At 39.8% G+C, this 14497-nt stretch overlaps 1 protein-coding gene across 3 annotated transcripts in view; it reads left to right on the top strand.

Annotated features, from left to right (window-relative positions):
• Positions 1–14497, top strand: part of LOC135219622 (uncharacterized) — a 353181-nt gene that overhangs the window by 5250 nt on the left and 333434 nt on the right. For all 3 annotated transcript variants that reach the window (XM_064256540.1, XM_064256539.1, XM_064256538.1), the window contains exon 2: positions 3961–4054. In XM_064256540.1, the coding sequence (XP_064112610.1) occupies positions 3987–4054 (68 nt within the window). In that variant the 5' untranslated portion in view covers positions 3961–3986. The remainder of the gene's footprint in view (positions 1–3960; positions 4055–14497) is intronic.

Below are 14497 nucleotides of genomic sequence, written 5' to 3'. Positions count from 1 at the left end.
GGTAGCTGTATCATGTACATTTTACTTTACTGTTGCAGTGTAGTAGTATTCATAGTTAATCATACAAAATTGCATTATGTATATTTATTTTATTTTGTTCTCATGTTAAAAGGTAGAGTAGTGTATCTTGTCTTTTTCTTCCAAGTCTCCATAAACATTACCCAGCAACATTACTCTTTGTAGCTTATGCCAGTTGTAGATCTCTTCACCTGCTGAGAGGTTTTTGGAAATCTTGTTCAGCTTGTGGTTGACCTGCTTATTGTGGTTTGTAATACCTTAAGTCTGCGTGATTGGTGCGGTGCTACAGTATCATTTCCTAAATTCAGTTGGTTTCATTTGTTTGTGATACATGTAACAGAGAAATTAAGGATTAGAATATTAATCAGCTTAGGATCTTGAAAGATGGCAGGGATCATAAATTCTAAATAACTTTCTGGCAAATAAATCTTGATGCCAAATATTTTTTTGCTCTGAGTGTGTGGTCATAATTTGGAAAATCAATAAAAGGATATGTATTATTTTGAGTTTCTGAGATCCTGCCATATTTTTTCCTTCATTTACCTTCATTTCTGCATAGGAGTCCAATTGAAAATAGAATAAGATATTTTCAGTGGTGGAAATTTATATGGGAATGAGAAAAAGGAGAAGGACGAGGTTAGAATTTTTAGAATACTTTACCTTTATGGAGGCCAGACCTGTAAAAGTTAGGATTTTTAGTTTGAATGTCTGACTAAGCTCTCTTAGTATTTTTAGCTTAAAGGTCTGGCTAAGCTCTCTTTTATTAACTGAGCTTTGGGGAAAAATCAAAGAGTGGAACAGGATTTTAAGGGTAATGTTGAAGAGTATGTAGCAAATTCATGGATGAAGTGGAAAGAGATTGCTAAACAATTTATAAATAAGAGTATTCCATTAGTAAACAAGTAAACATATTTGTTTTGATATATGAACTTGTAAAAGAGGCATGGGCACTGACAGACACAAGCGCCTCAGTGGTGTGTGGTCAGTATAGTGTTGGCGTGCCACTGCGGTGGCCGCGAGTTCGATTCTCGGACATACCACTGAGGGGTGAGAGATTGTATTTTGGTGATAGAAGTTCACTCTCGACGTGGTTCGGAAGTCACATAAAGCAGTTGGTCCCTTTGCTGAATAACCACTGGTTCCATGCAATGTAAAAATGCCATACAAACAAACAAAATGGGCACTAACATAAAATGGATGTTTCTGTGGTTGCAATATGGGGATGACAGGTCCTGCCCACCGCAATGGGAGCTCGCAAGGGACAGAAGCCAACAGCATCATTCTTATTCATGCCCCACAAATGAGAACATGACGTCTGCCTCCAGAATTCATGTTCGCCATTTCTTTTAGATTGCTTGCTAAAGTCTGTGATGTACCCTCTTTAGTTGGTTTTTGTCTGTTGCATTCAGCTCAGTTGGATTAACTTTCAAGTATTTTTTCTGTTCGCTCAGAATGTTAGTATGTCTGATTCCAGTGCTTCCAGTCTTTGCTGCAAGACTAGATTGACCAAGTTGTGTTATGATGCACACACTAGGTGCTTGTAAGTGTAGAGGATAGGTGTGTACAAGAGATCTTACCTGTGATGAGTGTAAGGAGTTTGATGAAAGTAGGTGGAAGTTTTTGGAATCTCACCTCAATAAGTTAGAAAAGAACAGGATCAGGAAGGCAGCCGCTGGAGCCGAAAGTAGGGCTCCTGTCAGTAGGGACTCTTCCCCTATGCCTAAGGAAGACTCTGGTCTGGCTCTTCCTTCTACTCCTGGTAACAGTGCCAAGTGAAGTGTTAGTGGAGGAGGTGGTTGCCCGTCCCGTCAGCTCTCCTAGAGAAAGGTCACTGTCCCGCTCCCCTGCACCAGGGAGAAGATATGTTGGAGTTTCAAGGGAGGCTGTTGGGGTTTGCCCACGGGCTACCGCCCCCTCTGTCGGTTCTGTTTTGAAGTCCCAGGATACGACCGACTGCCGTTGGGAAGGCATGTCCAGGGTTATGCAATGTTTATTATCCAAATCTGACTCAGAGTCTGATCACGGGCGTCATGGACGCTACGGCATGGGTTCTCAATCTTTCTTTCACTATGCACCATTTCCGGTATTTTTGATGTCAGTAATGTACCCCATTCACTTCGTTTAAAGAAAGGAAAACAGTGTCAGAAAAAATTCTGTGCTGAAGGGAAGTTAGTACATAACTCACCTGACTGTACCAGTATTATTGTAAAAACAAAGAATTTATAAAAAATAAAGAATTTTTTTTTTTTAATAATCATTTACTTGTTTGTATGCAGTAAATTTTGAAGGTTACGGTACTGAGCTGCCAAAACAAAATACATTATTATTACATCAGCAATAAAAGGAGTTAATGAGATTGCTGAAACGTTTTCATCAACTTGCCTAGTCAGCCGAGGAGCAGTTTTTGCTATTGCACATTGAAGGCTGGCTTCCATATTCATTTGAGACCTTACTTTTTATTTTATGACAAGTAAGCTGGAAAACCCAGTTTCACACAAATAGTACTACGTTGATGGGAAAAGCAACTGAGAACAGAGAGACTCCTCTGCAACATGGATATGATTTGGATATTTAACACCAGAACCTGACTGAAGACTTTTTCTCAAATAGATCACAAGCACTGGAGCTATTCATAAGTTCAATGAACTCTTCCTTGATAGCATTATTAATAAAAGCAACATCTGTATGGAAAGGGTCTCTAGTTATAAGTTTCCTTCAGACACACCAGGAAAGTATCTCGTATGTATTTCATTTTGCAGTGAGGGAAGGCAATCCACTCTTATAAGCTTACCATCTGAACTACAGCAGAGGTTTCCTGCCTGTCAGCAAGTGTGAGGCCAGACCCCTAACCCTAACAACTCATGGTGAACTTGTAACCTCTGACAGACCCTTGGTGTATCACCTGGGATAAACGTACCCCAGGTTGAAACCCTCAGTGCTACGGGAGCGCTTCTAGGCCATTAAAAAAGCATGTGCGCAATTCGGCCCCCGAGTCCCCGGTGCCAATCAAGTTGCATAAAGACTCCTGTGACTTCGCCCTTCCTTTGTGTATTTGTGGGGTTGATCCTTCAGTATGTATTTGGTCCAGTACAGTTGCCTTTTCATGCCTTTTCATCCGTGGGACTCACCTGTGCTGCCATCTCCCAAGGACTCCAAACATCGGAAACTCTGTGCTAGGCACTTGTCACCTGAGCATCTGTCTCAGCGCAAGGCTCCTGAGAGCCCAGTCCTGAGTGTGTTCCCATCTCCAGTGACCGTGCACCCACCACTGGTTCCTGCATCACCAGTTCTCGCTCCTGCTTTGACTGCTTTCGCTCCCGCGCTGCCTCCTCCTCCCACAATGACTGCCCCTGCTCCTGTGATGTCTGCTTCCACACCTGTTCAACCTGCACCTGTACCTGCTTTGGATCTGCAGCTCACGGCCCTTTCTGCTTCAGGACAGTTAGCCCATCTGCAACAGCAGACCTTAGTTTTGGAATCAGATGACCCCCCTCTTGCACCGCTGGAGAGCCAGCTCGCAGAGGTCCCGAGTTACCTCAGGAAAGCTCCTCCGGCAAGACATTGGAAAGAACTCATTTTACTTCTGACACTTTGAAGGGAAAATCCAACATTAAAATGGTACTGATAGTATATGCACTGGCCTTTAATTTGGGTCTTTTGGATTGAATCTGCTGATAGAAATGTCGGACATACTGTTTGGCTATTAGTAATAGCAAAAATAAAGTATTATTTGAGATGTTCTTGATAAGACTAGCTTACAATAAGTAGGGGTTATCAATGACTGATGCAAGCAAAATGGTTATATAAATATATGTACGATTGATGGGAAGTATTTGCATGTTCTATTGTAAATTGTTGTTAAGGTGTACAGAGCATTATCAAGTGTATTATGTTAGCTTTTCTAACATTTGTCATTACACTAATGCTTATCTTTACTTACAGGAGGCTTGTGAGTCATCGTGGTAACCATGATGCAGGAGAGCCCCCGTTTGCCCCCTATGCTCAACCCCGGCTGGACCCCACCCACCATATCTAGGTATATTTTAAAAAGATGAGGTTACATACTATGTTTGAAATGTTTTGTTTGGGTAGAAAAGAATAGACCTGATTTTGTTTATAGACTTTCCCAAAGTGTATATATTGTGATGAATGGATTGTTAACATTTTGCTTGTTTTCAAGGCTGGTAATAATAGCTCAGCTGAGGGACAGGTCATTGCACTTTACCTAATTTCCAGAAGACAGAACACACCTGATGCGTATTCAGACCGCATCACCTCCCATGTTAGATCTGGGGAACCAGGAATGGGGTTGCTAATGTCTCAGCAGGTAGACTTACTTGCCAAACTTGTTATCCTTAGTGTATGGCAATGGTTTGGGTGTCTTGCCAGTGAATATCTATTAAGCACTGATTAAGACTCCTAACTCAAACTAAGAATTACCCTAGTGGGAAGTCTAGGTGATACCAACTCAAGATAATATGACCTTAGCATAAAAAATGTTTTACCACTAATGCTCGTGTTTTGTGTTGCGTACAATATGAAAATAAGATGGTAAAGAAACATAGGTCGTTTTGTACCAATATCTATATTTGTGGATAACTAGAATAATACTTTTTTCCACTAGTTTCATGAAACATCAAGCCCTTATTAATGCATTTTGTTGAGATGGTTTTGCAAAGTTTTTTGCAGCATTTTGCTCTGCAGCAGCCTAGTTACCACTGGTGGTTGTGTAGCCCAGAAGGTTGGTGCTCTTGCTGGGCAAAACATTTGCCCTGTGCATCAGGATGGAAGTCGACCTTCTGGCCAATTTTGTAGTGAAGAAATTATATGCTAGTGTGTAAGATCTTTTTGATCTTTTACTCTCCTTGGACATTAGGGACCTTAAGGTTATGGATGTGCTGGAGCTTTCACTTTCTCCTGATATGTTAGTCAAGGGACTCTTGAGAAATTGACAACAGTGGCAATGAGAGGTGTGATGGCAACCTGTGTGCCACAGCTTGCATGCATACTCTAACTCTAGTAAGAAGTTTCTCTTCCTCTTTGTTTTCCCACAGGTCTGGAGAGTAGTTGTTTTCCCACAGGTCTGGAGAGTAGTTGTTTTCCCACAGGTCTGGAGAGTAGCAGTTCCTGTAACCTCTTCTAGTTGGAAGATTTTTTTTCTCTTTTGTTTTCCCATAGGTCCATAGAGCCATGGACACTTGCAACCTCTTTCAGGAAGTTTTACTTGGTGATTTCCACTGCTCAGCCACCTATGAAGAGATATCAGTTGCTTTCAGCTAAAGAGAAGACAGCATTTTTCAATGAAGTGTCCTATTCAAGGTGGTGAAATTGTCAGCCAGCAAGGCTTTTCTCTAGATTTTGGAGGTTTTGGCAAGAGTTAGAAATTGAGCTGTGGATTGTAGGTGTCATCAGAGGTGGATGTTGGTTCTTGTTTTTGAAGAGAGGACCCTCTGCATGATTCAGTCAAAAGATTACGAGACCTGCTGGTGACCTCAATGTCTTAAGACTTTTAACAGTGAAATGAGGTTGATGGCTGAGCACCAGTCAGTTGAGGAGATGAGAGAGGGAATGTTGGAGTTTTATAGTTTTTGTTTTTAGTTCCAAAGGTGCTGGGAGGTTAGCATCTAGTATTTTGTGTCAGATCCTGTTCAGGATGGAGGCAATGGAGTTGATGTGGCTATCCATTCTGAAGTGGAACAATCACAGCATCCTTAGATGTCAAGGATATATGTTTTTATTCTTATTTCCTGGAAATTCTTACTTTTATGTGGGGAGTGCTGGGTATTTCAATGTAGTGATGTCTTTGCAGTTCTTCACTGTAACTTCGGTGATAGTCGCAGCATGGGCACAAATGTCCAACATGAGACTGCCAAGGTACTCTGATAACTGGCTTGTAAGAGCATAGATGGCAGTAATGTTATTCAATCTGCCAGTATCTGAGTCTTCATCTTTGAAGTTTAACTTGGTTCCATCAGATATAACTATGATGGTATTAGTGAACATAATAAGATGGACTATTGTCAGTGATCCAGCCGTTCCAACACTCAACCAAGCCCTCTAACCAAACTATGGTATTCCCTTATCAGACACCTGCCATTGTTTAAGCTCATGCCTAATAAGGTCTTTACAATTTGAGTTAGCCAAGCGATGGTTTGCTTTCAGATTCTCACATAGTCTTAACCTTGTAGTAAGTGCTAGAGTATCTTGAAGCCCCAGATGTCCTTCATCTTAAGGACACGTCAACCCAAAGTTGAGTTGCACACCTCATTTGGAAGCAACATGCATCATTGCAGTGGTAGTTATGGGTAGTTCCTCCATGGTTTCTTGCTTAAACCAATAATCTTCATTACTATTATGGTCTAGTAGATCTCTCCAGCTTCTAATAGGCATCCTCAGGAGCCTGTTAACTGAGTAGGCTATTATATGCAGCTACATAGGAGTTCAGTAAGATGTATTTTCTTGCCCAGTGGTTATTGAGCAAGGTCCCATAGGTCAAGGATTTTCTGGGACACTACAGCAGCTATCACCTATCAACTTTAACCAGACTATGTCAGAAAGATTAATTGATTTGAGCATAAAAAGGTACTACTCCTGTTACTGCCTCTGTTCATGTGGTTGTTTTTTTTTTTTTGTGCACTTTTGCGTGCAGAAGTTGTTCAGAAATATGTACAGGCCCCCCTGCAAGTGGTATTGGAGAAGGGGTCGTTGTAGTGACTGCAACCAGAGACTCGTAAGGCTGTTCCATTACTTTGTAAAACACCATGGAGAGCAGTTCCACTATCTGAGTGGGACCTCTCTTTTAGTATTTTGTTTTTGCATACCATGGAGAGCAGTTCAACTATCTGGGTGGGACCTCTCTTTTGGTATTTTGTAGTCTTGCCAATGCACTGAACCATTCCAAGGCTATGCCCTACAGATTATAACTATGAAAACCACATTTCTTTTACTCTTCACCTAATATCATTGTGAATGAGTTGCATGCACTTTCTGGCCAAGTTATTCAAGTGTTCACTATCTAAGTGACAAGGGTTGTCTCAACTGGTTTTGCATTTAAAAGGTATGTAGAAATTTTGGCTGATGTCAAAATTAGGGAACCCTCTGTGAAAAAAAGAAACTAAATAAAAATTAGTTCTCAACAGGGATAACAGTAAATCTTGATATAGTAGCAGAAAATCCTAAAAACATAAAATTAGATACTGTCTCCTCTGCAGATTGTTGCTTATTGACCCTGTTGTAAAGTCATCAAGTACTTCTGTCAAAAGAAAGAACAGTTCATTTTTTTTTTTCTAAGAAATCTGTCCTCATTCATCCAAAGTGTGAACTGTGTTCATGTGTGCTCTCTTAAAAAAAATAGAGAATGATGAATTTTTTTTATAAATATTTAGAAGAAATTTTAGACATGCTCTGTTAATTTCTGAAAGGTAAGAAAGTTCTTTGGATGGTAACTTACCCATAATTACATTCTAAATATTATTCAGTTACCAGCTGGAGGTTATGCTCATAGATGACAACCTATTTAATGTTAAAATTGTTTTAGGCTTTATCTTTTTGAGTATTGCTTTTGCTCTTGACAGTTGTGATACTGTAGTTATTTATGTAAATTGTAATGATAAAGTAGTGTAAATTCTAAAAAAGAGGATCTTCCAAAAGCAGATAACAAACACAGGCCTTTGGATATGCCAAAAACTCCTTTGCCATGAAATTAGAAATGCTAAAAGTTCAGTTTAAGTAATTAAGAACTATTCCTTGGCTAATATGCCATCTTGAGCAAGGCCTTCCATGTTTCATTCCGTTTCTCCCCAGACAATGTGTTGTAGTTATCTCAGGATATGACTGTCAGGAAAAGGATGAGTTGGCTGTAAGAGAGATTGATATATTTGTGAAAGATCTTCGACGTGTAATCAGAAAAGGGAGATTATGATTGTTCTCAAAATCTATCTAAATACTAGGACGTGTCTCAAAACAAGCATGATGTACTTTCCCAGATGAACTTGAAGTAGGCTGACATAGCAATTATACAAATCATTAGTACAGGCAAATTAACTTCAAAAATATCAGATGCTTAGGTTAAAAGAAAGCAGCAAATGGGAGACTGCTGACACTTGAAACTTAACCTGCAACCATCTTACTTGTAGAAGTTGTCCCATAACTATTGTGTGATGTAGATTGCCCATGCAGCTGGGTCTGGTTGAGGAAAGTAGATCAGAGGAAGTCTGGGTTCAGTGATATGGCAGACAGATCTTCCAAGGGAGTCCTGATAACTGCAACAGCCTGTACATGTATTGGTGAAAAGAGCTTGGTGTATCCTCTTGTGTGCACTTTTAGGCCCTTCAGCAAAAGAAACTTTGATGACACTGCCTCTCTGCCCACATGAAGATAGTATTTACCCCTGCCAGACAGAGTGACTCTGACCATGTTCCTACTTTTAGAATTTTTTATTTGTTCATACGCGGAACAAACCTTTGGTTTTAACAATAAGATAATCTTCTAGCGCTAGCTGGAAACTGTTTTAAAAATAATCAAAGATTGTAAAACAAGAAATCTGTGGCATCTGGCAACTCATGCATATACCAGGCAGATGTTGGTCATCGAGCCAAGCTCGGAACCTTGCGATATGCCAGTCTTTCTTTTAACACCTTGGAGACCGGTTTTCGCTTCACTCTCCTTTCCCAAGCTGGTTTTTTTATCGTAGCCTGCGCTTGATTTTAGCCCAGAAGTTCTGTGGATGTTAACGTTTTTTAGACAAGCCTTCCTTGTTTGCCATGTTGACCTTCCTTGGGACAGATGCTTTTGCAGTAGATAAAACTTTTCCTCTGCATCGTCATCGCTGGTGTTAATATGTGATAGGCTGGTCCGTCTCCGAAGGGAGTATTACCCCTTCAGAGAGACAGGACCCTATACTTTGGTTTAATATTTTACTTTGTTTTTTTAGAGATAATTTGGATATATTTGTATTGATATTTATGATTTTATGTATCTTTTCACACATGTCTGGGAACTTTGTAATGTTTTAGTCTTTCAGAATGTGTGTGTTTCTGGATGTTCGGGACAAATTTTAATGGCGGACAATCGTGATCTTCCCTTCTACTTGCAGGGCCATTCATGATTGTTGTCTCGTCTCATTTCGTCATTTTAGTAGGATTGGGGAGTGGGCGGTACAGCTCTCTTCTATCTTTCCCTCCATCCTCACATATAATTTTTTATCAAAGTAACTTGCCAAGTAAATACTTAGCTAACAATTTCCCTCACATGGCATCGTAAAATTTATAAAATTCCCATGCAAGTGAATGTTGCAATGCATGGGTGACAGGTCCCGCCCACCGGAGCAGAAACTTGCAAGTGACCTTAGCTAAAATTATTATCATATTACTGTATTAACATTAGAGATTGTATTATTCTAATTTCAAAGTAGTCTGGAACACTAGCACCCTTAAAGGTATATACGTACATACGTGTGCATTTAGCACTTGCAGCTGAGAGAGAGAGAGAGAGAGAGAGAGAGAGAGAGAGAGAGAGAGAGAGAGAGAGAGAATTACATGAACACTTTAGTAACAACAACACAACAGCTCCTCTCCTTCCTGTCACATTACTTGATATATTTGACAGCTTTAGTACCTGGAGTTAAAGAAAACTGGGATTTCCTTCATTCTTACATAATTTTTTAAAGTTATCAACTAAAATCTTACTAATTCACTATAGTATTTTCTTTAATGAATTGATATTATTGCTTTTTACATTAATATTAATATTTAAATATAGTAAGTCATTTATTTATTATACAAAAAGTATACATTTCTGTAAGAGAGAGAGAGAGAGAGAGAGAATTATGGTTTATATTATATGATATAATTTAATCTTATTAAACTTACTAATAAAGTATTAATCAGTATTATTATTTGAAAATTGTTAAATCATTTTTGTATCATAAAAATTTAGTATTTAGTCATGAAAATAACATCAAAATACACTAATTAGTGATTATTTTTGTCTGAAAACCCCGCAAATAATGGGTAGATATGGTTTAGAGAGAAATCTGCAAATCCAGAAAACGGGAATACGGGGGTGCCCACTGTTATACCTAAATCGGAGCCCGCTCCCCTCCCCTCTGATTTTCATGGACTTGGCAGCATACATCAGAATGATGGTATCGGCTAAGGTCGCTCACATGTTCCTGCTGCGGTGGGCAAGACCAGTCACTCACTCATTGCAACAGTCACTTGCACACAAATTTTCTTAATTTTAGGATGCCATGCGAGGCTAATCGGTAGCTAAGTAATTACTTGGTAAGTATATTTATAAAACTTCCTTTTATTATAAAAATATCATATTTTAGTCTCTCTCAGGATACAATCTTCTTCCTGAGGGGGAGAGCATTTTTGTTTATTTGCCGACTGAAAATGTCAGCCTTCTTTCTCGTCTGGAATCTGGCAGTGGTGGCGGCCTCCCAAAACTTGGGAGCCCTCTTCTTCGCTTCCATCTGACAGAGATGTCAATTCACTAATTTTGACTTGCATATTTTTGCTGGGAAGAAGTGAGACTTTGCAGACTTTCTGAGCCCCCTTCCTGCTGAACGATTCAACGTCGTCATGCGGGGATACTAATCTTACAGTTTGCTTTGAACATTGTATACCTATGATGTACAACTGAGTAATGATATAATTGTAATACTATTTTGTTTAATGTTTTCTGCACTACTCAAAATGTTCTCTTGCTCTTTGTGACAGTAATCTGCTGTGTGATGTCGTGAATGGGCTGTGACATTGTGAATGGTCATGTGACGTCATGGGTTCTGCCGACTGCATAGTTGTCGTTGCTCTGAGGGTTGATTTCTCCCCATATGTCTCCAATGATGGTTTTTTTCATGGAGATTCGTTGTTATTCGTCATGTATACTTGTCCTGGGAAGACCATCTGGTTACTGGAGGAGGTGACAGAATGCTCTGTTTCTCCATCTTCGCCATCACAAAGACCCTTGACTTGAACTACAGTCCAATGACGTTATTCTCATACATCTCTGCCTCTGATGTCTGCCTAGGTGGCGTCTCATACACCTGTTAAGCAGTGATGTGACTTTCAGCTTCGTCCAGGACGCCGTCGCGGTCAGTTGTAACCCATTAGTAGTATGGTCTTCCTGGAACTGGTTATTTGGATGGAGTGCTGTGTTTGGTAGTAGCTGTCCTGGAGTTTCTACTATCGAGAGAAGTGCATCACTGTTTTCTCCACAGTTGCACGTTCGTGTTCGTGAGGCTGGAAGTGATGCTCATGGAAGGAATGCATCAGCAACTTCACCAGTGGATTGTCTCTTCCGTACGTGTTTTTGTCGATGGGAGTGTTGGAAGGTGCCCCAGAGTTTCTAGGAGGCATCGTAGGGCAATACATTTGTTGCCTTTCCTCCTCCTCCCTACTCCCGATGTTGGGGGAATTCAAGACTTATGAGAGTGAGAGAGGGATTTCTCCATCCTCCCAGTATGGACGTGGCTCTCCCCTTCAAGTACATGACGTGTTCCATTTGTTGATCTCCACTCATATCAGAGTTCTCAGGCTGTTTCTTCACCCCCTCATCCTGTACAAGTTTGTTGTGTGATGAGATGTCTCCGATTTAGGGGGAGAAAGTAACCCAGCCATGGATCATCACTTGCCTGTGTATGTGATGAAGGTCCTACTCTTGCCGTTCAGCTTCCATGATGTTCCCACTTGTATTGCTCCATGACACGACCATGTACATGTGTCATCACTGGTGTGTGTACATGGTTTATCACTTGTCCATGTGCTTGTTCCACCTTAGACAGGAGTGATATTCTCACTGATGTTCCCACTTATATCGCTCCACATACACGGACATGTACGTGTGTCATAACTGGTCTGTGTATGTGGCTCATCGCTTGTCCATGTGCATATCCCACCTTAGATGTGAGTGATCTCACTGATGTTCCAACTCACTGATGTTCCAACTTGTATCGCTCCACATGACACGAACATGTACGGGTGTCATGACTGGTCTGTGTATGTGGTTCAACGCTCGTCCACGTACTTGACCCTTGCTTGTCCGTGTACATGATTCATCACATATCCAGCTGCTTGATACGTCTTTTCATCCCGTGCCTGTATATCAATGTCCATGGACGTGTAGGGCCATGCCCACGTCCATACGCCAACGTCCATTTCTTTACACTAACTTCCATCGCTGTATACCAACGTACTAGTACGTGTAAGCGTCCACATACTTGTACCATTACCCATGTCCATATACCACGTTCATATGTGTGGTTCATCGAATGGCCATGTCCAATGTCTCCTCTTTAAGTTACATTGTGTTCAGAAATGTAGTTATTTTGACAATCGATGACAGCCTACCAAAAGCTCATTCAGAACATCAGTGCAAATGCCAGTCGATGGATTCATTCAATCAAGCCATCCGGCCTTCTTTGGGATTCAGGCCTACTTTATGATTAGGTACTTGGGCCTATGCCAAGACTACTTCAAGGAGAAGGAAGGTAAGAAAATGCTGGCCTTTCTATTGTTAGTCTAGCCTAAGTAATTGCAGTCTTACCTGGCAAGTAACTAACACAACCTAGCCTAAGTGGGTAAGGTCGTAGCCTAGCCTAAATAATTCAAAAGCCTTCTTAACCTACCCTAAGTAGTTGAGTTCTTAGCTTAGCAGGTACTGAGTTCTTAACTAGCCTAACCAGTTCAGAGCTACAATATCCTTAGCCTAGTATAACTAGTTCAAAGCTGCTTTACTCTAGTCTAGGTGGTTTAAGTTCTTGGCTTACCCTGTTGTGGCGGGATCACAAACGAAGCGACAAGATCTCCCCCACCTACTTTGATAATTCTGACTGATTAACTTTTCTCTCTGCAGCAGTTCCTTTTCACGCTACTAAATACACGCAGGACAATTGACTTACCGAAATACAGACACACCTATTCTGTTCCTTACTCTCAGCCCTTTCCCCAATGTCTTGAGTCCTAGTCTCATCCTGTCTGTCATCCTTACTAGCCTTTTTCTTTTCCTCAGCCCCCTTTTTATTCTTGTCCTCAGGTTTATCCTCATCCTGTGTTCCCCTTCTTTCCCTTACTTATCACAACCAAATCACCTTCGTCACTTGTACTGTATGTAACCACCAATTATCACTCCTCCATGCTGTCTAGTTCTAAGTTATTTTAACCTTGTCTTAATGGTTGAGTTCTTAGCCTAGCCTAGCTTAACTAGTTTAATGCTACCTCAATCTAGCCTAACTGATGTGTCTTTAGCCTAGCCTAACTAGTTCATGGATACCTTATCCTAGTCTAAGTGATTGAGAGCTTAGCCTAGCCTAACTAGTTCAGTGCTTCAGTGGTTAACTTGTTCTTAGCCTAGCCTAGTTAGTCCAAAACTATTTTGACATAGTCTAAGTGGTTGTTCTTAGCTTAACTTAACTAGTTAAAGCTACCTTAACCTATCATAGTTGGTACAGTTTTTAGCTTAGCTAAATACTTTAGTTCTTAACCTTGCAAGTGGTAATTCACAAACTAGTGTAGTTAGTCTTGTTGCCTAGAACCTTCCTTTCTAGCTTAGCTTAGCCTAAGTGTTAGAATTCTGCCATAGGAGGCCTACGAGGATAAGTTCTTAGGCTGACTTAGAATGACAATCAATGGGTATGCTAGTTAAACCTTCCCTGGCCTATGTATACTAGCCTAGGTGTTGGGTCTTAGTTCTTAGCCTAGATTGGGCAAACATATTTCTCCATATTTCTGCTAGCCTAAGTGTTGGAGTTCTCAGTCTAGCCTACATCTTGATTCTGCAAAATTTCCCATGCTTTAAGGGGACCGTCCGCTATGATGTCTATTTTTTTATTTATTACGCAAAATAGATAATTTTCATATATGTTTTAGATATATATAATACCTTCATCATATAAAAATTTCAAGTCATTTGAGCAAAAACTTTTAGTGTTATTAGCAAAAATTATGATTTTAAAAAAGAAATAGGTAACGATTTCTCTGCTAATATGACATCAGTTGTATTGAAAATCATACCATAAAAACTTCTTTATATACGGAACAATTCTGTGCGACAAAATTTAAATTTTTGTTTTAGTTTCTTTTTTATGATTTTTTTTTTTTTTTTTTTTTTCTTTTTGTCTAGACTCAAAAAAATCTAAAAAAAAAAAAAAAAAAAAAAAAAAAAAAAAAAAAAAAAAGGAAGAAAGAAATCAAAATTCTGTCATACAGAATTATGGGATTTTTATTCCTCTTTCCAATGATATCTTTCTCTCTAAAATTGGATAATAAATAACCAAGTAATCTCTACCGACATGCGCATAAGTATGTTTTTGAGTTATGAGCTCCCAAAGATTTGCTATGTAAATTTTGCTTTTTTCTTATAAAGGTCAAAACAACATTATTATAATTACTTTATTTGTACATTTATTGTTGATTTCTACATCAAGGATCCTAGTCCTACCCGTAAAAGTGGTATTAATACCCTCAGCGTGACACCA

The sequence above is a fragment of the Macrobrachium nipponense genome, chromosome 1 (assembly GCF_015104395.2).
Source record: "Macrobrachium nipponense isolate FS-2020 chromosome 1, ASM1510439v2, whole genome shotgun sequence".
In the NCBI taxonomy this organism is placed as follows: domain Eukaryota; kingdom Metazoa; phylum Arthropoda; class Malacostraca; order Decapoda; family Palaemonidae; genus Macrobrachium; species Macrobrachium nipponense.
The sequence above is the reverse complement of the archived record's forward strand: the minus strand, read 5'-3'. Positions and strand labels throughout refer to the sequence as shown.